The sequence below is a fragment of the Cylas formicarius genome, unplaced genomic scaffold, assembly GCF_029955315.1.
Source record: "Cylas formicarius isolate icCylForm1 unplaced genomic scaffold, icCylForm1.1 PGA_scaffold_10__41_contigs__length_53128322, whole genome shotgun sequence".
NCBI lineage: Eukaryota > Metazoa > Arthropoda > Insecta > Coleoptera > Brentidae > Cylas > Cylas formicarius.
In genome coordinates, this window is record NW_026844214.1 from 12902768 (window position 1) to 12928902 (window position 26135).

At 34.1% G+C, this 26135-nt stretch overlaps 1 protein-coding gene across 4 annotated transcripts in view; it reads left to right on the forward strand.

Annotated features, from left to right (window-relative positions):
* The window catches only part of LOC132698380 (papilin), a 149643-nt gene that overhangs the window by 95668 nt on the left and 27840 nt on the right, over positions 1-26135 (forward strand). For 3 of the 4 annotated variants that reach the window (XM_060664401.1, XM_060664429.1, XM_060664418.1), the window contains exons 7-23: positions 756-836; positions 898-1070; positions 3663-3798; positions 5774-6108; positions 8286-8474; positions 8526-8702; positions 9318-9500; positions 11614-11755; positions 11813-12123; positions 13585-15157; positions 16847-17074; positions 18572-18736; positions 19483-19662; positions 20706-20882; positions 21912-22088; positions 23709-23888; positions 24620-24790. In XM_060664401.1, coding sequence (XP_060520384.1) covers positions 756-836; positions 898-1070; positions 3663-3798; positions 5774-6108; positions 8286-8474; positions 8526-8702; positions 9318-9500; positions 11614-11755; positions 11813-12123; positions 13585-15157; positions 16847-17074; positions 18572-18736; positions 19483-19662; positions 20706-20882; positions 21912-22088; positions 23709-23888; positions 24620-24790 — 4578 coding nt within the window. The remainder of the gene's footprint in view (positions 1-755; positions 837-897; positions 1071-3662; positions 3799-5773; positions 6109-8285; positions 8475-8525; positions 8703-9317; positions 9501-11613; positions 11756-11812; positions 12124-13584; positions 15158-16846; positions 17075-18571; positions 18737-19482; positions 19663-20705; positions 20883-21911; positions 22089-23708; positions 23889-24619; positions 24791-26135) is intronic. The other variant, XM_060664409.1, reaches the window with a different exon arrangement.

Sequence of the window (26135 nt, forward strand, 5' to 3'; positions counted from 1 at the left end):
ATAAACCTTTTGCTTCAAAGGACAACACATCACTATAATTCACTCCAGATCAGAAGAGGAATTTATTCCAAACTTCATGGTATTGTCTGCTAGTAATATTAAGGAATCAACTTGTGCTAGCATGAAGATACAAGGGCAGACCTGGTTTCAAAATTATCTTTTAAAAAATTGTCCAGTCCGTAATTATAATGAATAACCCTACCTTTCCCAGCCGGTTGCTACAGAAATTACCAAATTCATTCAAAAAGATTTGCTTCACAAAAGTGGAAGTTGAAGCCTGAAATCCATATGCTATTAAAAACGATATCTAATTTATAGTTCAGCTAATAGATATAGCATACTGTTATAGGTCTTCGTCCATAATATTACTCCTGCTCTAAGACCCAGTGTAATAAATTTAATTAAAAAGATTCTTACATTCTTAATGACGATTCAGAGTAAAACAGAATTAGATCTTGAATAAAAACGTACGTAAATGTCATGATTGCTAATATTTAGTTAGATATTTGTAATGTAATATTTAATCCTTATGTTTTTAAAATACATTAAAGTTCCTTCCCTGATGTGCTGTCCTATAATATACACTGGTCAGCTGTTGCCATCGGCTGATGATTGCCGTCAAAAGTCGAGACGATATGCTTTGAGACAAACCATACATTTTTGTTGCTAATTTAATCATGGGGTACTTTAAACGTCAGCTATATAACATTTAAGGCTCAAATCCTACTAAACCTTATACATTCTGCGCGTTACAGGTTACAACGACATCTTGCTCGTACCCGGAGGTGCTACCAATGTACTTGTGGAGGAAATCGCTCCATCCAATAACTATCTAGGTAAACCCCTTCCTGTAACTTTGAATGCTCGAATTGAAATAGTACGATTTTATCGTTGTAGCTGTTAGAAATACGTCGGGTCACTATTACCTAAACGGGAATTGGCGCATAGATTTTCCTCGCACGGTGGACTTTGCAGGCAGCAAATGGACCTATGAAAGATATCCCCAAGGATTTGCAGCGCCTGACAAAATTTATACGCTGGGTCCTATCGATGAACCTCTTTTCATCGTGGTAAGTTCAAAAGCCACGTTGTCCTGTATCATACCAAACCTCATTGACGGAGTCTATCCTATATCAAACGCAAAGCAAAGCGGTGACCACATAGCGCTATTCAATTTCGTTATGTTCGAAAAAGATACAATATTTTGACAACGTGAGTATGGGCAAACTTGCTAATGTTTCGTTTGTAATTCGAATTTTTGAGATAAAAGTGTTATTGGACATTTTTCAAAATTTCAAATGATTTACTTGCTGGTACAAACAAAATAAACTTGGAAACAGTGGCACTATTTCAAATTTAACAAAACTTGAAGAATTTGATTGAGAATATTTCGTAGTTACTTAAGAGAGAGTCGCCACTTATTCTGCTTTATGTATTTAAAATAACATTTAAAGAAACTATTGCTACACAGGCATGAGATGACATACACTACATGTAATTAAAAAAAAATGTATTTGCGCACAATTACCCGCCCGGTGAGTAATGATGCACACAGGATAATTAATGGTGTGTAATATATCATTGTTACAAACAAATCTTTATTGTTCAACTAATCGAAACTATAGCTGCAACAAAAATGTGGTAAGATAAGCAGAAGTTGTATTTATAAGACACGTATTTCTCCATTTTGGTCAGTATCTGCATATATCAAATATATCTCATTATGTTTGGAGAGGGTGAAGTGTGAAGTGTGAAGTGTGAAGCATAAATCGACATCGTCTAACTCGTCATATGCCGGACAAATCTTCGTCGTAATCTTCTATAGTGCAATTTGTTCCTTAATTGGATGGTTCAATATCAAATTTATCCGGATTTATTGGATAAATTCCCGAAGTACGAAATCCTGAAAGGGCGAATGTCTTGTTTAATAATTCAGCACGTCATATTTTGTTACCTTTTGATGGCCAGAAGAGGATCGATAAAGCTTTTGTTCTCCGTGGAGTAGACTAAAAAATATTAAATCTGATTGTAAGCAGAAATTGAAATATGAATTAAATGGTCATCTCGCACCAAAGCCAAAAGCACCAGAAAACAGATCAGAATTAATGCTACTAACCAAAATTATTTTTGGAGCATTTGTAGAGAGCACCCTAGGCAGTCACTTTAGAGCAGAAATAAGCATAGAGGGATGTAATTCCCATAAGCACTCAAACAGAAAACACTAGTTATGCTATCTTAACCACGAGTCAGGTCTCTACCTGTCACCAATATGGGAATCAGTCATCCCAGAAGGTGTTTATGCCCCTCATTTAGCTCCGCATCCTCAAACAATATAAAAGCAGGTACAGAGTAAAATGCGAGCCAGTTTCAGTCAAGCTCTGAATCAAATTGAAACTTCTACATGAAGCAAATTTGTTAAGGCTTTTGAGACCACTTGATGAGCTATTATCCATCATTCGAGTCCAAAAGCCATCGTCGTTGCTTCCCAACGTTTCACTAGCCCGAGTAGCAATTAAGAAGCAATTCCAAACGACGTCAGCCTTTAGGCACGAATTAGAACATCAGTTCTCATGAGAATTTCAAAATTATAAAAAAATAATTTTACAATCTCTTTACCCTCAGACTGTCTTAGCTTACTTCAGGAAATCTTTGTAACAAACCATAAAGCGCTTTTCCAGCTACCCCCTCGATTGAAAAAAATCTGAAATTGTCCTTTTGTGGAGTAAATTATTTGCCGTAAATCAAAATTCTTAACAAATTTGCCTAATTGGTTTCAATAGGTTGGATCAAGGGCTACAAATTTTGTATTTACGGTTTTCGTCATCACATGCGCTATTCGAGATATTTGAAAAAATCCAAATAAAAATCACCATTTCTCGCCCTCAATTTAGACGCGATGACGTCATTTAGTATTGCTGCGATGTACTACATGGTTTCAGAAAACAAGTATTTTCTTGAGAACCATTTACTCTATTGGAAAAATTAAAATGCCAGGAATCGTGGGAGATCCAGAGCTATAGCCTCGATTTCCAACATTTTTTGAATTATATACAGGTTGTGTCGTTTATGGGCAAAAATTCTAAAAGATTCTGAAAATTTCCGTTTTTGTAGGTAAATTATTGGCCATAAATGAAAAACTGTTAATGATGGGATAATTTTGTTTGAACAATATCATAAAATATGTCGAGACAGAGTTCCACTTTACGTCTATCATAGAGCGTGCGCAATATATGTGAAAAAATATCATTTTAAATCGCTATTACTGTTACAGCTTTACGTTTGCTGTAACTTTGATGTTCAGCGAGACGTGAAAGACACTTTATACAGGGTGGGTGCACAATGAAATTACATCGATTTTGCGAAAATTCCATATTGGTCCGCATGAGCACGATAGAAAAACAATGCACTCTGCTAGGATAAGAAACGGCTTTGCAGTCGCCTCGCGTTACTGTAGTGAATGGATATTTTGAGGAACTCGAGTTTTCGGTTTTTGAAGACCATTTAACTCAATTCGAGTGTATGAAAAATAGAGTAATATTTCTAGGGACTATGTTGAAAAATAAAATAAGAAAAAAAATCATTGTTTTCGTTGTCAGATCCGTCAGTTATCAGCCCACTCTCGTATTCTATATACATTTACAACCCTGTGGTTTTATTTGCAGCTACTATTTCAAGAATCTTCAGTACCAGTAACCTTCAAATATAGCATGCCCACCAATATTCAACCCGGATCCGAATCTGAAACTTACGCTTGGACCTTCGATGAATTTACACCCTGCTCAGCTACTTGCGGTGGAGGTTTGTATTCATATGTGTTGGTAACTAACAGAAAACCGTGACAACATGTTTGATAAACTTATCGTCTTGACGACATAGTTGCTCATTTAAAAATTAAGATGCACTCAGCAAGCAAGCAACAGTAATAGTAGTACTTTATTAATTAATTTTTGCAATAAATGTAAGATATTACAAAAAAAAACTAAAAACAAAATAATACAAAATATATAAAAGTTCTTCAATCCTGTAAAAGCAACTTTTAGGAAGATGTTCCGTTATTCTTTTTTTAATTTATTTAAACTTAATTAATTTAACCTCGTTGGGAGTTTGTTGTATAAATAAAAATTTAATTTCAATTAAAGTAAAGTTAAATAAAGCAAAGTAAAGTAAACATGCGAAAACACATAGCGTGTGCCATAATTAAAAAAATCAATCGTAAGGCCGAGTAGTACAACTCAAATCCGTGGTTATTGAAATTCGAGAATAGCATTTTACGGGCATTGAAAAATTTCAAATCTGGTTGTTGCAATTAGTACTGCAATCATAAACTTTAAGAGAGACTTTTAAAACAAACAGTTTAGGGCTCCCTTTAATCGTCTAGACTGTCTCCCCGAACTCATTGGGAATAAAAATCTTAAATCTATTGCCCCACAAATGGCTGCTTTTATAATCTTACTGATTGTTAAGTATCGTTTGTATAAATAAAATGTTTACCGGTCTTTAGACCTTGTTAGCTCTGTGTTATATAGTATTATTGTTGTTATTCTTCTTTCCATGTTTAACTTTTTTCAATCATTATAATGTCTGACGTCTAAGTCATCTGCAAAAATAGCAGCCTAATTTATTGGTATTAAAGTTTCAAAGGGATTAAGTCTGGCTCTGCTGCTTTTTTATTGTATTTGTAAACAGAGTAGCAGATGAATGCTGTCTTAGTCTTTTGCGTCCAGTCAAGCATAGCATTGCATCTTTATCTAGTTCATTATGTCGTAAATTGACACAGGAATTTTGTTTGTCAGTTTTGAAGTGTAGCTAAGACACACGGATCATTTTTGATTACGTCACTATACTTGATGTAACTGCGCAACTGCTCTGACTGAAGTATACCAACATATTGTTGAGTCCTGAAAATATCGAAAATTTTAGTAATTATTGTGATCTGATAGAAGCCACCGAATAATGATATTTTTCCAGGTTTTCAGGAAGTAGTTTTCCTGAATATAGCATATATATCTTCATAATAGTCTCCAGCCCATTTTTATTGAAAAAGTTCCCACCGACAAATCGATTTTTGCTACCAATGTGAGAAATTAATCTTCCCGAGGGTGTTTTTATTCCATGAAAACTTGATTCGCGCTTTTTAAATTTATATCTTGCCAAGCTTCGTCTAGATAATAAATATTCCTCTTTTCTCTTCGAAGGAGTCTAACTGCTCTCAAATATCCTTGCCGCCAGCAGATAGTTTTGTCTTTCTCTATTAAAAGTGACTTTCTGTTTTCAGTCTTTGAGTATTATCAATGGGTGGAAATTTTCATTTCAGACATCATTTTGTCCAAGTTAGGTAGTTCGGGAGTATTATTCTTCAGATGGTAGACTTTTCATCGTCCGAATATTGACTTTCGTTGGGCAATAGTTTTCTAATTTTTTCTCAGCAGCAAATTCAGAAACACTAGCCATGTTCAAGAACGAACCTTGCCAACAACTGCCAGAAAGTAATTAAAATTCTAATTTTAAACATTATGGCACAGGTAGGTCACCTATTATCCTTCTACCTGTCACTCTCGGGACCCTTGATAACCATGGTAGGTACAATACTACGCCTATGGAATACCACTAAGTTTTACAGTTCGATAGTATTAGTATAATTAAATTGAAAAATTAAAATGTAAATTATTGAGTGGTAAGAGCGGACATACGTTAAAGACGCTCCAGTCGTTGTCGTAATTAAAATGCCCCAGCCTTACATTAATGTAAATTAAAAAGGAAATTTATATTCAAGGCATCCAATATCGTAACGTATCGTGCGCTGGGCGGAAAACCCTACAACCGGTGGATGATAAATTGTGCGACGAAAATAGGAAGCCCGTTACTTCGAGGAAATGCAACGAAATAGCCTGTCAAGCGCAGTGGGTACCGCATCCATGGGGCAACTGTTCGTCTCCTTGTGGCGAGGGAGGTACTCAAAATCGGGAGATTTCCTGCCAACAGATAGTATCCAACGGCTATCCGACATTAGTGGACGAATCGCAATGTCAAGGCCCTAAACCGCCTCAGCAACAGAAGTGCAATGAAGGAAAAACTTGTGCCAAGTGGCATACCGGACCTTGGAAGCCGGTAAGCAATGATATCAGTCTCCTTACTCTAAAATCCTAGATTAAACTCGTGAAAATAAGGACGTTGCATAGTAAAACGTCGCTCATTAAAGAGACACAGAGTGTTAAAATGTAGTTTTGGAAATGGTTATGGCGCAACCAGTTTTTGAAATATCGCCATGAAAACTTGGAATCGGGGGTTTTACGAGATGGCGAATACAAGTACATTATATTTTTTCACATAATATCTAGATGGCGATATAATCTCGCCATTTCTTGCGATCACTCTCGTTTTAGTATCGATCTATTACTCTTTTTTTAAATGTCTTACATATTTATATTTTAAAATACAGCGTTTTCAAGATATTTCCATTTTAATTCCATTCTCATCCTCAAAAGTCCCAATTTCCAAATTGGTTTTCTCGCAAACTGTTCCTTTAGTTTTGATGATTTTTTTTGTCATAAAAGTCATAAACTTTTAATCAGAATTTGATCCGGACCTATGCGAGGTGCAACAATGAGTCAACCTGTATCTAAATGAGTGAAATGTTACCAACGCATATTTTCATTATTTGAATATTCGTTATGTTTAGGCTAATGAACCACTTGAAATTATTTTTTATTGTTGATCGAGCGATTTGATTTAATCCAATATATATTGGTAAAATGTCGCACATTTATTAATAAAATAAAGTAAAAGAAATATTTATTTTTCTATAACTTAAGCTGTTTTGGTTAGTTGGATTACGAGTGATGATTTGTAAATAATAAAGATATAAATAAATGTATATTTCGACAAAATACACCATTTTCAAGATATTTGCATTGTAATATTTCATTCCAAGTAAAATCGTTGACATTGGCATTAGCGCTTATATACATTAATGTCAATAAACGCTCTTTTAACGTCATTTTTATAATGGAATAAAAAATCATTTCAAGTGGTCAATATGCCTAGGCATAACGAATAGTTAAATAATGAAAATATGCGAAAATAAAATGTTGCTGGCTGGCTGGGATGCAGGGTGACCCATTGTTATACCAAAAAGTAGCACATCAAATAAAACAAAAGTTTGTGACGATGCATTGTTGCCGAAGAATCGATCAAAAAAAGATCAAAATAAAACGAACGGTTCGGAAGGAAATCAATTTTGAAATTGGGATCTGTTGTTTCATAGTGGTCGATATTTTTGTGGAGACGAGTATATTATGCGGCAAATATCCTGAAAACGGTGTATTTTATCGGAATAACTAGCATACATTTTTTAGTCATCACACGCTCATAGTAGTCAGCAAAATGTACGGAAACGATACTAGCAAGAAAGTTATGGCATGATGGCATGAAATAGTGACATTATATGTAATACAATTAAAGATTTACTGTTGAAATTTCAAAAACCCAACCCTAATATGAGAACCATTTGACCCAATATTATACCACCGGAAAGCGAGCCGAAAGTGTCAATTTCACTACTGCTTCATTAGCTACGGTCGGCACCTTAGATGCGGAGCGAGGAGCGATCGGATTTTAGCAACGCCTGGTATTTTGAAGTTGAATAGTTCTCATGGCACGTCACACGTCATTATACACTATAAACTAGCAATGCCTTAAGATTAAGTAACAATATAATCAAATAAGAGGTAAATTAGGAAGAAAATTTTTACCCGTTAATCTTTTTGAAAATGTTTGCTAAGGTGTCAAATAAATTGAAACCTGAGAAGACCTTTTTTAAATACACATCGCATCAAAATTTGGGTCAACTTTAAAGACTTGACTCGATTTGAATATATATATATATATATATATATATATATATATATATATATATATATATATATATATATATATATATATATATATATATATTTGTTTAACTTTAAGCTTTAGGCATGACAAGAGTATTTAAAAAGCAGTTTTATGTGTAATGTTTGTCACATTCTGTGGGAATTCCCATCAACACTATCTCTGTGTTGTTGTGAAATTTATTTATTTTTGATACCTATTTTAATAAAATCAAATTTCAATTTTAGTTTTAATATCGCAGATATATTTTGAGTTTTAAAACTAAACCCAAAATGCCGCTAAAATCTACCTTTAACTTATTTCACCAAGCTCCAACTTTTCCCCACCACAGATAACAAAAATAACTTTACTTAATGCAATTTGGATTTTTCTCTCTGATTTTAATCTGTTTTTAGTGCGATCATTTGTGTGGCGACGGAAAACAAACAAGGAAAGTCCGTTGCTTTATAAAAGACGAGGAAAATCAAATTGAAATTTTAAACGACGCGCAATGCGAAGCAATCGAACCGAAACCCGAAGAAGAAAAATCTTGCAACGTACGCCCCTGCGAGGGTGTCGACTGGATCGCGTCCGCGTGGAGTGGGGTACCCTTTTCGATTTTAATCACCGGCCGCAAGTAATATTATCACTTTCAGTGCGACGCGGTTTGCGGTTTGACAAACGAGACCAGGAAAATCTTCTGCGCCACTGCCAGCGGACAAATATACGCGAATGAATTATGTGAAGAAACTTCGAAACCGGACACAGTGCGAAAATGCGAATCCTCCAATGCCTCTTGCCAGTACTTGTGGTACGTCTCTCAGTGGAGTGAGGTAATTTGTACTTATATACTTTGTCCCGAAGTATATCGTCTTGACTTTTGAAGGCAATTATTGAAATAAGCTGAATTTTGAAATCGAAGGTGCTTTTATCTGACAGTTTTTATTATAATCAACTCATCTTTTGGATATCCTTGCATATTTAATCTGTGCAATTCCATTACCAGTTGTTTTTGTCTATTTTGCGGCATTTAAAGCCTATTTTACAAAAGACTGTATAAAGGTTGGTTAGGCTAATAATTTATTGGTTGCACCTTCTTCTAACTTTCTTGTCAGGAACAATATCTTTTTTAAGGATATTGGCGTTTTTGTCAGTTTAAAGCTTCTTGTTTCATTAATCCTCTACTTATTAAACACTAGTAAACATTTTTCACAATTTGTTTTGCATCTAATCACGGTAAAACGAGTAATTCAAACTGTCACTGATATGAAGTGGTCGACATCTATCTGGCTCGCCCCTCTCTTGTCCCTAACCTATGAATAAATTATTGGTTGTTGTTGTTACCCAGCACCAATAGGTCGTAATTACTTTTTTGGAGCCAAGATTATATACATTAAGCCACAAAATAGATCATCTTTGAAGCAGTCCGAAAGCTCTCATTTTTATAGTGTTCGGCAAAGTGCGGTCAGGGAATCCAAAGCAGAACTTCATTTTGCGGACTCGCCACTAAAGAAGGGGTGAAAAGGGTCGAAAATGACAAGTGCGACCAGTCTAACAAATTCGAAACTCTTAGAAATTGTACTGGAACCGAAGAGTGCGACGGCGAATGGTTCAGTGGTCCGTTTGGGGAAGTAAGTTACGACTCACGCAGGCGAATTTCGGGGAAATCCGGGCTAAAAATCGGATATTCGAACATGAGAATTTCAGACAAATTACATTTGGACTTAATTACATCTCAATAAATTTTTTCGTAGCTTAAGGTTTTATTATAAGAGAAAGGATATTTAAAAGGGGTTTTCGTGTTCTCAGTTTTGTAAGTTGAATAGCAAAACTCTTTGAGTTTTAAAATATTGCATTCAAAACGTTTCCGTTACTTTATCTATGAAACCTTTGGAGTTGGTAACTCCACATTTTACAGCGCTTTTAAAAATCATATTACAAAACTTTTACTCCTGCGGTTTTATTGATTAATCCGTAAAACTTTTATAAATCTTACAGTACATAATAAACAGCTACTGTGAAACCTGGACACCCACGCGCTTGGAATTACCTTCAAAGACGATGCTGTTTTCCCAACTCCTCTCCTTTGCACAATTTTAAAAGGCATTAGTTTAATTCTAAATTTTTATAAAACTAAACACAATTGTTTTAATAACAAATACAGCTACTGAAAAGTGAGGTTATGATTTCACAATTGACATTTATGCGCACTAATAGTTTTTTAAAAGTTTTTAAAAAGCCAACTCGCTGAACCTAGCGTCCTTTTATATACCGATCGATACTTATACCTTCATAAAAAAGGAACAATATCATATTTTTATCCATATTCCTAAAACTTAAAGACATATTTCTTAAAAAATGTTAAATGCGTTTTAAAGTGCTCAAAAAGGACGGCGCTTCAATTTTAGGAAGGGTAAAATATAAAATTACATAAATTTTTCATACCAAATAAAATTAAGTCTTTGTAGGAAAATTTCCGAATTTTTGGGTTGTTATAATATTTAAAAAGACGTTTCTTTAATAATGTACAAGTAAATATCCACTGGTGGCAACTTAAGAGTAAAAACAAAATACCATGACAAGGATTCAAAATGAAATATATGATTTACAAATGATTTAGAAAAAGATGAAGCGAAAAGGAGCGGTTTTTTGTTTGGTGTTTATAAATGGTGTGGGTAGTTTTTATAAATGTAATGAAAACATATTCTGTGGCGTGATAAAACTTATTTATGTTTTGTAAAGGTAAAATGTTTAAATGGTACTAAAATATTTATAAAAGCACCTTTTTTTCAATAATTTTTACTGACTTAATATCTTAAAAAAATCATCACTTCAAATTTCACTTTTTTTTAGAAAAGTTTGTATTAATTGTATTGTATCAATAATTATTTCATTGTGGTATTTATGAAATATCATTGACTTAAACTAACTAAGTAATATAATCAATAAAATTAAAGAGAACCAGGAAATAGTAGCCCAAACTAAAAATATAGTTCAGGATTTATTTTTAAAAGATTTTGATTAGCTGTCTATAGACCAAAACCTCGATTTCATAGTACAAAAGATTGCAAACCATACCCACTGGCTTTGAGGTAAACAAAAAATCTACGTTAAAATTGTTAAAAAGTATATTGAGTTATATGCATGATATAATATGGTAAAGCTTCTGTTCACAAAATTCTTCTTCTTAGCTCTGAAATCATATATATCATATTTTATTATTCCCATTGGACAGCTGAGTGAAGAAGCTCAAACCACATAAAGATTTTCAAAAGTATTTGGAATTAAACGCTAGAAAATTTACTAGAAACAAAATATGGAGGACATTTTTAATTCAGCTACTTCAAATAAGAATAGAAAGACTGCTAAAAAATTCGAACAGTACCAGATTGAAGTGTTAACTTTCCTCGAGGAACCACAAGTAACAGCGACGGTAATATTATTGAATTAGCTTAAAAAGAACTTTTAGTTTATTGCAAATTTAGGTAGCACTTTCGAAAGCCAATTTAAAATTGGTTATATTTTTTAAATTATTTATTTATTATTATTATTTATTTATTACTACTAAAGAAAGTTCTTCACAGTCCGCTACAAATCACACTATTGAGTGAAATAAAAGTAAAGAAAGTGAAAAACATTTGAAAAAAATATATTTCTCCACATTTTTGGCCGAGATTTCGTCTACATTCATCTTTGCGTGACGGTCAGGTTTAGATAATTTTTTTCATTCGACATCTATTGTAGTGTTCAAAACCGTGCGGAGGCGGCGAAAAATCTAGAAAAGTGGTTTGCATCAAGGGCAACGAAGTGGTCGATATTTCGCATTGCGCTCCGGAAGACATAATTTTCGGCAACGAAGATTGCAACAGTCAACCCTGCTCTGATGGTAACATTACATTCGTTTATAAGTTCGCTCCCGTCACAACTTACCGAATTTTCACAGATGCTGTAATACCTACTGATTTAACCAAACCCAATGTCGAAACAACTAAAGAACAAGAAAAACCGACAACTAGCGCCGCGGAAAGTACGGAAACTTCTACAGAACTAACGCTTTCGGATCTATGGTCGGATACGCCCCAAGACGCAGAAACGTCCGAATCCCAAACGGACATTGCGAGCATAACGAAAAATTTCGAAATAACCCCCGAACCACCATTGGAACAGCAGCCCAAGGAAACCGACGATGACTATGAAATTGTACCTGCCGAAGAATGCGACGACGGAGAGTGGATAGACGTTGCCGTTCTCCAGGTTATTTTAAGCCCATTTTGGCTTCGTCAAGTTTCCCCCCTAGACATATTCCAAATCACCATAAATAATAATTATTACAATAATAAATAGCTTTTACAAAAGTACAACAGAAAAAACATGCCACGATAAAATTGGACAGGTGGCAGTCTGGCAGCGCTACTCCACCTAACCACCGATACAATGAAGTAGAATATTCAGAATTTAACAAGAAAAAACACACACAAATTCACAATATGACAATTTTAAACCAATCAAAAATTCCTAAAAAAAGAAACAAAAAAAATAGACACTGGAAAAAAGCAAGGATAAAATTTAAAAGCAATTAAAAGAGAAACAATAAGAAAAAAAGCGGTTCTGCCTCTGCTTAATCTCACCAGCTGTTTTGATTTCTTTTTAAATGTAGAAATAGATGAACAAGCAATAATATCTAGTGGAAGTGAATTGTAAGTTTTAATAGTGTTATATGTGAAAGAGTTCTGAAACGCAGCCGCTTGGGAACAGAACTGATTACCGTGACGAGTAATTATATCATAATATCAATATCAATTTTTCACAACCCAAATGAAATTTTGTTCACATTTTTTAAATAAAATACGAATGTAATATTATTGTTTAGTTATACAAATTAAAAAAAGAAATCATATTAAACAAAAATGCATAGACGTTAGTAAGCAAAGCAAAAGTAAATATATTCCATTAATAACAAGAAGTCTGCAAGTTTAGTGTTGAGAGGAACACATAATGGCGATAAGAAAATATATCTTAGATGCGCTTATTGATATTTTAAACTTAACATATTGTCGATTTCTATACCCAAATTTCTAGATGATTTAGTATATATATTCTGACTTTTTACCTTAAACGAATTTTTAATGTTGGTACTACCATTGGTAAACTCCAATACCGACTTCTTAGAAGCATTCCAAGTTTCAAATTGATTTTTTTTGTCAGAAAATTTGTTTAGCCTTTCTAAATCGTTATTACTTGAGCGTAGTTTTGTTAATCAGGCTTGAAGTACAACACCTGTATTTAAATACGCTATGCAGTCTATACACCTTCAGAACTAAAGAAGACTTTCCCAGGCTCTGATAATATCATCTGAAATGTGGAGCAAAGCAGTAATGCAGCTAAACCGTTTTCTAAAACCCGTTTGAAAATTGGATAAAATGTGATTAACATCTGGGTGTGGAAAGGGTCTTTTTTACTTCAAACAATTAATTACAATTTTATTATTATTTTAGTTCCCCCAGTGTGTAACCAAACATAAACTTTCTTGAACTATTAAAATGTTCGGTGTAAGCTTTGGTTAATTTTTTTTTATTAATAATGCAGTGAAAAAATACCCTGTCTCGAAATGGTACGGAAATTACGATATTAAAACCTTTGGATTTGGGTTGAAATCAGGGGGGGAATTTTGACGGAGCCAAGCGTTTGTTCTGCCGTATTTACTATTTGTTCTAGGTAGAAAAGGAAACAACACCTTACTTATCAACCTCTCCGGATATATCCGAAACCTCTTTCTCTTTGGACGATCTCATGCTGAGCGACGGAACTACCATCGGTGACGAAAGTGTGTTTACGGGTTCGGGCGACAGTGAGTCAAGTTTAAAAACCACTCTATCTATCGTAACCACAGAGGAAGAAGGGTCGGGCTCTGAAGCCTTTAGCATCGTAACCGATGCATCAAGTTCGGTATCGTATATAACGTCGGAAAAAGAATTAACTACAGCGGAAACGCCTCAGAGTTCCGACGTAGAAACTTCTACTGTTATTTCTCAGTCGTCTACAGAAGAACTTAGTACTGTGGAATCATCCAGTGGCACGGAAAGTTCTTTTGCAAGTGATGGATCCTCATCTCTTAGCACCTTGACGTCGGATGGTATTTCCAAGGGCACCACCTCTACCGAAACTGTCGAAACTGATACCGCTCCATCCTCAACTTCTACAGAATCAACAGAATCGAGCGACACCAGCACCAGTGAGACTTCGGTCCCCACGGAGACAATTACCACGGAAATACCTTCGGAAACTACCGAAACTGGCAGTTCCTACTCTAGCGAAAGTACCGAAAGTACCAGTACCGTCGAAATGACTTCCACTTCGAGCACAGAATATTCAACAACCGAAAGTTCTACGTTCACAGCAGAGAACATTGGAGAAGCCGATGATCTTCCAACTCCCAATCCCAGAATGATAGCCGAAGATGAAACCACGCCCTCCACGGCTAGTACCGACGTGACTAGCACCACCGAGGAAGTCATTGTTACACAATCCACCAGCACTACCGAAGAATCATACGACCAGTCGACTTTACCTGAAACGGAAACTTTCTTTGCATCGACGTCCACGGAATCAGAATTTTCGAGCACTACGGAATTCCCTGGCTCAACAGATGCAACACCTACAGGCGGTTCCTCAGTGTCTACAGAATTGAGTAGCGAATTTAGTACGGAAACCACAGAATCTACATCGGAAACGGATATTTTCTACAGCACGACCGAGACCGCAGAAGAGGGCAGCACTTGGGCCACCACGCACGTTACCGAACTGTTTAGAAAGAAACGGAGGATGTGTAAACGGAGAAAAATCATGCAATGCAAAAAAACGAAGTACGGGTGCTGTTGGGACAACATCACCTCGGCGAAAGGGCCGTTCGATAAGGGTTGTCCCAGTCCGAAAACTTGCAAGGAGTCTAAGTTCGGATGTTGCGACGACGGCGTGTCGGCGGCCCTGGGACCGAAACGCCGAGGATGTCCATCGAGTCGCTGCGACGAAACGTTGTTCGGATGCTGTTGGGATAATAAAACGCAAGCGGAAGGCAACGATAACGAAGGGTGCCCGCCGGAACCGCCGGCGTGTAGCAAGAGTGAGTGGGGCTGTTGCAAAGACAATGCGACGGAAGCTAAGGGACCCAAACAGCAAGGATGCGAAAAAGAACGTGGTACTGAGAGCCCTGAAATATTCACCACCACCGCAGCTGCTGATTGTTCTATTTCTACGTACGGATGTTGTCCGGACGGAACCGATGCAGAAGGTAATCTATTCCTCCAATATTGTATACAAGGGTAGTTCATTTATTATGGAATGATACCTTTTCCCATAATCTGTTAATAACATCAAAAAAACTTAAAGAAAAAAGTCGTTTGGATTTACTTACTTTTAAATTATTATACTCTGATATATACTGGATGTTTGTTGTTTCGTACATAAGCAACAACTTTCTTAATTTAAATAGAAAACGTATATTAAATATTTTTTGAAAATAATTTTGAATGATAATGAATATTGTAACCTAAGTGTTACCATTTGTCACGTTTGCGCCTGAAAGTATTTGTTATATATTTGTGGTCGATTTTCTTATGGAATGAAGTCTATTTTTTTCATCATTTTATGGTTTTTGGTATTTTACAAAATGGTGACTTGATAAAAACAACTAAGAAAGGGTATTATTTATTATTTGTTCAAAATGGGCAAACAATGGCGGTAAAAATAAAAATACCTTTTAACTGCAGAATGTTAAATATCCCTGATATAATAACAAATATATTTCCCCAGCCAGTCAATAAAAATGAACTTGATGATGAAAAATAAAAAGTTTCAAATGATTTTAAAAAAACAATTTCAGAATATAAAGCGTACTATAGTCGGCAAAATAAATTTATAATGAAGTGTAAAAATTCTTTTTATATGTCAAATGTAAATAAAAATAACAGAAATATTAGAAAAATGAAGTTATAAACGAAAACAAAAAACTACTTAATGAAAATATATCCTTAACAAAAAGCGATAATATTTTAACAGCTGATAAAAAAGAAGAAGCTAATATTTTTTTGTGAATATTTTATCAGTATAGGAGAAAAAAATGCTGCTAAAAGTTAGTTAGTTTTGCCCATCTCTCCTATAATTATAAAACAAAAAAGTGTAAGATTAATGTTTTTAGTACAATTGCGGTAAATAAAACACATAAAGAATAAAATTAGTTTTGGTTTGTGTGAATTAGTTGACAAGGTTTATAGTATTACCTATACATAAAGAAGGATGTAAGTCGGGTCTCCGTAATTATAGACCAATTAGTAATAGTCAAAAGCATAAATCACAGGAATCTGCGCTAGGACCTCCTATTATTTAATTTGTGTGAGGCAGTGTCATTTCCTACACGGTGGTTGTTTTTGGCAATTGTTCTTGGAAATGCATGAAGGTGACAAAAAAATTGATTGCATAAATTTTATAATTATGGGGAATTTTATTCCAAAAAAAAAAACTATTACACGCTTCTATGCAATCGGATTCAAATATAAGAGTATGTACAGTGTTCAGCTTGAGCGGCTAAGGGTAATACAAAATGCTATAGTGAAAATTATGTTTAAGAGACCACAATTTTACTCTACTGTGTCACTTTATAGTACAGATATCTGCAGTGTGTAGTACATTCTTTTTCTTGAATTCCCGTTTATACATTCATATATATGCTTTCAGTCAAACACTAACCAATCATAACTATCAAACTATCGTCCCAAAACTCGCCAAAAATATATATTAAAATTGAATTATTCGAAATTGATAATAGATATATATTAATTAATATTAACACAAATAGGTGTCTTTTAAGCCTAAATATCCAGACCAAATAGATAGTGTAATATCGTAAAATATCGTAAAAAAAACTTACATTAATTTGAAAACTAATCAAAACACGATGAAAATAACATTTTTACAATTTTAGGACCAAATTATCAAGGATGTGACATACCGTGTTCCAATAGCACTTACGGGTGCTGCCCAGATAAAGAATCCCCGGCACACGGACCCAATGCTGAAGGGTGCTGCCTGTCTGGCCCATTCGGATGCTGTCCCGACGATATTACTCCCGCTACGGGCGCTAACAACGAAGGGTGTCAATGTCAATACTCCCCTTACGGATGTTGTCCCGACCAAACCACTTCCGCCAAAGGTGAACTACGTCCAAGATTTCTAAATGCTATAGGTTATCTTACACTTCCCCTCACTTCAGTGCAAGTACACACCCAGTCTCCAAAGCGTATATCGACAGTTCTCTTTTCATCTCGGTTTAATGTGTATGTGTGGTCACACAGTAGTAATATAGATGCTCTATAAAAGAAAATATCATACTCAGAGATAATTTTCTTGCCAGTTTTTATAATAACTAAAGTATTTGCTACAATATTTTTTAAACTCTAAATGTAATATTCACATTGCCGTATTTCGCTCAAAGTATATCCTTGCCGTTTTCGTAATGACCTGCCGACGCCAAGAAAAAACTTGACCAAGCGATATTACTTGACAGAGCATCAATAACCGACTTTTAAGATTTTTCAAAAAAACTCCCACAGGCTATTGTAATACTTTTTATAAAACTTCAGGATTCTGGTTCGCATTGTACTCTGTACCTGCTTTTATATTGTTTGAGGTGGGCGGAGTTCAATGAGGGGCATAAACACCGTCTCGAATGACCTACAGCAGCATGCCCCATCTTTTTAACTAAACACTTCCAAGTTCCACTTTCGGCTAACTGAATTCAAAATCATTCATTTCAATTCAATTCATTCATTCATTCAATCATTTTGTGACAAATATTCTTGAATTCTTGAAATTTGATGAATTTGATTATTTGATTGTTATTCATTATAAAGTAACACTGAATACTTTTTAAAAATAATTTTGAAACCAAGGTTCTACACTTGTACTTCCATGATAGTCCAACCTAGAGTCATTAATATTCTTCGCAGATAACAAGCAGTTTGGAATAAATCCTTTTCTTGATACAGCGTGATGCGCTTAACTTTATTTGAAGGTGATTTTGTCTGTCAGTTTTCACTGACATCAACCTATCCTTCGTTTATGAAGTTAATCAAATCACTAAGTCCGCAATATGTGTGATACCATTACCACTTTTTTTCTATTTTTCAAATAACTGTATAGAGAGTGGCACGGATAATAATTATATTGTTTTCATCTTCTCCTAAGTTCCTATTTAGTGGATCCACAGTAATTGGTAAAAGGAATACGTTTTAATTTTTATCATATCCTCTACTTATTAAATATACATACACATTTTTCAAAATTATTTTGCATCTGAGTGATGTACTCGTAAGAGGCTTTTTTTCGAAATGCACTGTAATACGTTTTATTCGCGTCGTCGACATTACCTGACTTGCTCCTGTCTTGTCTCTTACCTTTGATTAAATTATTGGTTGTTTGGTTTACCCAGGAACAATAGCCGTCATTATTTTTTGAAGGAGGGTCCCTCAAAAGCCTAAACTTATACTTTAAGGCACACTTTACTTTAAGATATAAAATATCAGTGTATCGTAGCTATAAACCCTGTAACCTATATATAAATATTATATTTAGATAATTAACACAGGGAAGATGCATTAGATTTTACTTCTCTTGAGTTACTACGGGATTTTAATTTGACCGCGCTTAGGGTATAACAACGCCGGATGTGGCTGCAAGTACACGGAATATGGTTGCTGTCCGGACGACTTCACGGAAGCGTCGGGTCCCGATTACGAGGGATGTTTGTGTCACACTTACCAATTTGGTTGTTGTCCCGATGGAGTTTCCATTGCGCAAGGTCCACACCAACAAGGTACGTTGGAATTGAGTCATATAATGGGAGTTTGATTAAATTTATTATTATTGACAAAAACATGAAAAATACAATTAGATAAAAAAATAATAAATGTACTTGCTATTAATTATCTGATCTGTGTTAGATTTTACGTTGCCTTCAAATTGAACGAGTAGTCTTTAACTTTCTTTTTAAAGAGGATTATATAAGTCATAAAGAAGACTATTAACGGTAGACATTTTCAACTTCAGAGCAGGTAAATTATTGCCTAATCTGCTAATAACATTGATAATTATCGGAATTTTAGGAATATACTCACGGTATATATATATATATATATATATATATATATATATATATATATATATATATATATATATATATATATATATATATATATATATTAGGAAATTTATTTTCTCAATTTTTCACTTTTATAGCAACAAGAGAGTCAAATAAGAGTCTAATTTGGTAGCGAAAATTTAATTTCAATTTTCACCTGTGTATACGTCTCCGTGTACCTAAAAGCATATTTTTTTAAATAACTTGTGAAGACAATTACTAAGTGTAGTATCAGCAAACTTTGAATTTGAAATTTGAATTTGTTGTCAAGATATGAATACGTACCTTAATTTTAGACCGTATTTCTTAAATCTTTTAATTAAAAATAACATTTTCTTCCTTCGTCACTTACGGATGTGTTGCCGGTAAGCTTCGCAAAAAAAAGAAATTTCGTAATTTTTAATCATCTAAAAAAAATGCAGGATGCGATTGCAGAACCAGCGAGTTCGGATGTTGTTCGGACGAAAAAACAAAAGCCTCAGGACCAAATATGGCAGGATGCGGATGCGAAACTACAAAATACGGTTGCTGTTTGGACGGAGTCGCAGAGGCCAAAGGCGATAATTTCGAAGGATGTGTGGAAATTCCCATCGATCATCAAGGTTCGTATCAGAATGGGATATAGATAAAGAAAAGCAATGAGATTTGAAAAACACATTTTTAACGTGAGTGCACGACCTGCGTGGAATTTTTTTTGTCTTCATAGAAACTTCTGCAGAAATATGCTCCGCAGCGCTGTTTGAAACTGAGGGCAACATTTTGCGAAACAAGCCATGGACAAGTTCAATCTAAAACTGAAACTTTGGAAAAAATATGCACATATTATTTTTGTTATCCGGCGACGCGGCCAGTGATTTCTTCAATCCTTTCTGAATAACACCCTTTCCTTTCTAGAGCTGCTTATTAATCGAAAACTGATCGATACCTCAATGTAATCACCCATCAGCATCCAACCTAAAAATCCGTATTTTTAAAGCAATATCACTGCCCAATCCGAATCCCTTGATCTGCAAGTAACACATCTCACATCAGTTCTTCTTTCAAACAACTACCATTATATCACAATATCATACTTTTGACAAAGAAATACACTTCACCAAAAACACTTACACCATTAGTAATTGTAGTACTTCAATTAAATAACAAATTTTTGAAAATAAATCATCAAAACTAGATTCTCAAATTGTCCTAAAATCTCTCAATATTAAAGAAACAAGTCAAAATACATCAACTAGACTAAAAAAACACTTGGAATTAGTCAGATTTCGTCATCAGAATACAGGACCCCAGATTTTATTTGATCACACCAAAACACTTTCTGCTCTCCAGAGTCTATTCAAAACATTAAAGATCCTAATAGATAGAGGTTTCTATCTCTCGTTCATTTCGGATTTGGACATGCATCAAGTAACTAAACCTCCCTCCCCACTCCCCTTACATATTTAAGGTGTATATGCAAAGCAATCGATCCTCAGTTTCACTATATTTGGCGGAACGTCAGTCAGACTACGTCATTGCCAATCAGAAGTTTTATGTTGTAATTAAGCAATATCATACTATGTGAAATTAGTCATATTCAGATATTATTTGGCGTAGAAATTTTTCGCAGCATATTCAAAATCACACTCATATTCTTCACGTTTAGATAGTTGTTCGTTGCCTAAAGAACGGGGTCCGTGTAGGAACTATACCGTAAAATGGTTCTTCGATATGAGTTACGGTGGCTGCTCTCGATTTTGGTACGGAGGATGTGAGGGAAACGACAACAGATTTAAGAGTAAAGAAGAATGTGATCAAACTTGTGTTAGTCCGCAGGGACCAGGTATGTTATATTAGGAACAGAAAACTCTAAACGACGTCGCATATACTTAAAATCCTGCTATTAAATGTACCAAAGTATAAAGCACAATTATATAAAATAAAATTGTTAACTTACTTAATGATTACTGTTTGTCTAGTACACAATATTTGGTAAACAATAATTGATTTTAACTCCAAATGGGTTTCAGCCCTAGTTTTCGTGAACAACTTTTTTTTTAACTGTGTTCTTACATTTTTGAGCAATTTTTGTAGTTGCTGTGTTTAGAACATACTTGTTTAGTCGTTAACATATGGAAATTTATTATATTTGAGGACAGTAGTTCTACTTCCAGCAGTTGTAATTTGCGTTTTGTTATTGACCAAAAGTTTGTTAATATTACTCGAAGGGAAGGTTTTTTATTGAAAAAGTCTTATTTTGTCTAGATTAACTCTCCAAAATTCTTGAGAAGATAGTGATCTTAGTTTTAGGTTTTATACAATATTGGTTTATTTATAAATATAATTTATAAATATAATTTATAAATATAATTTAGATACCTTTCTGAAAAGGTCGATTTATGATACCAATCTATAATAATAACGTTATCTCGTCTAATAACCAACACGTCTAAAAACGGAAGTTTTCCGGAACAAGTTGATTATTTTCACAACTTTTAAGAGCTAGACACACAAAGGCAAACCTGACAGGAAATAAACAAAATAAAAAGTTCATTAACACTTTTAGGTAGAGTATTAAAGAAGGGGAAAGATTTTTTTTTCTTTTTTTTTTTCGTAAAAATGTTTTATTTATTTCCCATTTTCTATTCGAGCTGTAATTTCTAACTAACCTATTCTTCCGCTTTTTTGTTGGCAAAAAAACATGATAGGGTTACAAAATTCATTTTGGCCTTTCGAGCCGGATCACTTACAAGGAAAGGTTAAATATAAATTCCCGTTTGTATTTTTAAGTGTTCAGAAATAGAAAAAGCAAATTTTAGTTCAATAAATTTAAAACTTCTAACAGCAAACATTTTACACTCAATCGATACAGATAGGTGCAATCTACCGAAAGTGGCTGGTTCCTGCGAAGGGTACTTCCCTCAGTGGTATTACGACAAAAGTTCTCGACAGTGCACTCAGTTTATTTACGGCGGGTGCCTCGGCAATAACAATAAATTTGACACGAGGGAGGAATGTACAGAAATTTGCGTCAAAGACGACAGCGTCGGTAAGTGGTAATGCTGACAACTTCCTACTTCGCAAGGTCGCGCAAAACTTAAGTATGAGTCTCCACATTAAGGGAGCGATATATCTGGTTGCATGACGTTCATAATATCAAATATAGGCGAAAATGTAGAATTGACTGACAAATAAAAAGACCCAATATTTTAAATTTGCTTCTTCGACATAAAATGACCTGTTACTTGCCGGAAACTAAACTATTTGAAAGTAAACTATCTATAATTAAAAATGGTGTAATAATTCATACAGAGGTTCTGCATATTTATTTTAAAAATGTTTTTTTAATGAATAATGATTTCGGACGAGGGTGTGATCAAATTTTCAAAGTTATTGTTATATTCAAAATAATAGGCAGAACAAAGTTGTATTGCAAAAGTATTGTAACTGAATTATGCTCGTCACTTTTCATAAATTAATTTGCTCTTTTAAGAACTATAAGTTATGCTTTTTTTTTCAGGAGTTTTTTCTCAAACTGTACTTAAATAAGTCGATACTTTTTCTGAATTGCTTTATATTTTTCGGCATTAAATTTAAAAATTTAAAAATCTAATCTAACAAATATTTTTTTAAACTGATTTATATCGGTTACTCTAACTAGAAATTTTATGGCTATTTTATCGGAACATGCAATTTTTGTAATAGCAATGCCACGCTCATTGACTGACAAATAAAAATTTGTGGGACACATTAACGCGACATTTTAAACTTAGATCTTCAACGTGAAATACACAAATGTTTAAGTGGCCTTTTGTGACGTGTCAACAATTGTCTATATTTAAACCATTAATTCTTTTCATAGGCTTCTTCAAAATTAGCATCGGATATTTTGTGTTGTATATACAAGTCGAGACTCAATCAAGACTTTGTGCTATTGCCTATTTGATGCTATCGAGTTCTAATTTTTGCCTTTTTACTAACTGACATTTTCTGTGACTACATTCGCGCTTAGGTAAACAACTCGGACAGCCAGGTAAAAGTGAACGTGAAGCAGAGATTGTATCATTAGCACTAAATAAAAAAAATACTAAATCAAAACTACTTCTAACTAAACGAGGTGATTTAAACTTAACTGATAGTACTTCTCCTGTGAATTTAACAGTGCCAGTTGTAACTCTTTCAACTTCATGCGATTAAAAATGAAGCTGAAATACCTTAAACTTAATAAGATCAGAGAAAATTTTGGTCCATTCTTACAATTCCCGTTACAGTTCGGAACACAGCAAGTGTTTACCAGTACTATATCAAAGAAGATAGTAACACGCGAAAAACAAGGATTTATAATCATTAAATACAGATCCTCTAGTAAAAATGTTGAGGTATTATCTCGCACACATAAACAATTATGTAAATATCATCCTAATAAATATTTTTGTCGCACAAACTAACTCTAAGATTTGTAATGACTGTTTCGCGAATACTGGTTCTTTTAATTTGTCACTGTTTCAGTATCAAATTCCTATTAAGGAGTATGTATTTCTAAACCATCAGAAATAACCCAATGAAAACGTGCCACACATAACCTGAAAAGCGACCGGCATTTATCCTCCCTTTCACCTTATTATAGAGGTTGTCTTGTGACACAAACGATTGTAAAAACCTATTTTAGATCCGTGCGAACAGGGCAAAGAAGAAGGACCTTGTCAAGGTCAGTACAGGAGGTACTTCTACGATAAGACATCCGGAGAATGTACAGAGTTTACGTATGGCGGGTGCAAAGGAAACCGGAACAATTTCGCCACTATCGAAGCTTGCAAACAAAGCTGCGCCGCCCCTGGCGTCAAAAGAGGTAAAATTAGAATAGAGTTTTTAATCCTTCGATTGTCCTCGAATGTTTACATTAATAGATTATTAATTTTCATTAAATGTTTAAGAAGCAACATTGGATTCGATAGACTTATTTATAAATTATTTATTATTATTTATAAACTATTGTTATTATAATAGAGCCTTGCGGTGCAACGGAAATTAAAAAGGACATTTTTCAGACCGAAAAAAAGACGCACACAGCTTATTAATTTACTGACATCATATAATTTAATTAGTGAATCTGGACCACCCTGATGCCGAATCGATATTTTGTTCCACCCAAATCGGATCGAATAAATTACTTTTTGGGGTTTGAACTTATGTGAAAAGCAATGATCGTGTTAAAAGTTATTCGAGAACCCTTTGTAATAGTAGTAGAAAAAATAATACAGTTTTTTTTTCGTATTTGAGCTTTTTAAATGCTCAATTGGCAACGCAGCACTATGGCAAACTTTATTTATGGATTATTTAGTCCCACGGCAGTATTTTATAACCAAATTTTTGAAAGCAATAACGTCGATAACGTCCTGGATTTCGGTAATAGGTAACTGGTAAACTTTTAATTAAATTTTGGATGCATGGAATTTAGAATATTAATCCGGATAGTTTTGCGGCATTTTGACTAATCCCGTTGTTTTATAATAATTATAATAGTATTTGCTAAATCAAAATGGCGAGGTAGATAGAATTCTTAATTTAGCTGCTTGTTAGATTATTGCACGATACCAAAGAGTGAGGGTAACTGCACGGGGAAAGAAGCTAGATGGTATCACAGCGAAATTAGTAATCGTTGCACTCCCTTCTATTTTTCCGGATGTAACGGTAACAAAAATAGTTTCGATAGCAAAGAAGCATGCGAAGACGACTGCCCCCCCGAAATTGGTGAGTTCGGTTTGCTTTGTTCAACCGCTTCAATTTCATTTTCCTGCTAACCTGCACACATTAAATTGCACCATAACAATATTAAAAAAATATATACTCTTAATAATTTAAATTTGAGTGTAGTTATTGCCTTCCACTGGCTATGTCAGAAATAAACTTAAATTAAAATTAACGTAACACTAAAATTTGCATCGACTTCAAAGTTAATTTTCTCGCCAACCACTGAATCGATTTGGATATCTAGATTTTTTTAATTCTAGCTTAGATCTCCAGAACTGACGTCATGAAAAACATTTTTTTTAATCTAATTAAATTTTATACTCTGAGTTTTTCATATTCTAGGGGAAACACTATTAGATCTAGGTGTTTTGTTCACGTCTATATCTCATTTATGAAATGAAATACGAAATTTAATGTCAAACGAATAAATTTGCCAGATTACAAGAATAGTTTTCGCTGCAGTCCAGGACCTTAACCTAATGGAATATTTATGGGATGAAATGGGTAGATAGCTTAGAGATCATCAACAAATTAAATGTCCGTTTCAAATCATGAATCGATGTCAACCGGTTATAAGGAGTAGGAGAGCAAATTTTTTTTTGTAAAAAAATGTAATTGTTAAGTTTGACATTAAATTCCATATTTCATTTAGTAAAAAAGGGTTAAGAAAAGACGTGGTTATGCATTAATTTAGACAGGCACCTAATAGTATCAACGGGGATTACCACCGAATGTGACGAACATTGAGTATTATACTGGTTTTTCTTTAAATACTCTCTACGTGACTAAATGTACAATTTAAACAAATATCTAAATTGCGATTTAAATATATATATATATATGCGTTAATGTTCATGCGAATTGTAAAACGGACCTATCATAGAAAAACCTAATAAGCGGATAGGGAAACGTGACACTAAGGATTACAGTTAAATTTCGTTCAATATATTTATTATATTTGTATCGTGTCATTGATATATATCGCACATATTTTCAAACAGCCATTTTTTTCATTATTTCAAATATATGAAGAGTAGTGGGGAAAATAGATGAGGGTCCATTTTTTGCCTAAATAAGACCAACTGTTATTTCGTATAATATATCGGCTATAGAATACAATCAACCTATAAAAAATGGCTAGAAAGATTACTTGTTTTATTGACGTTGAAGTTTATTAGCATAATTTAAAGGTTAACTAGTCATTACACTGGACACACTGGACTGGACATGTGGACTGGACTGGACAAAGCGTCTATGTTTAATCAACTACAAAGTTATGATGAACAATCCCTTTATCTAAGTGGTTTAATAACTTGGAAACCTGTAACACGCCATCGCCCCAGGA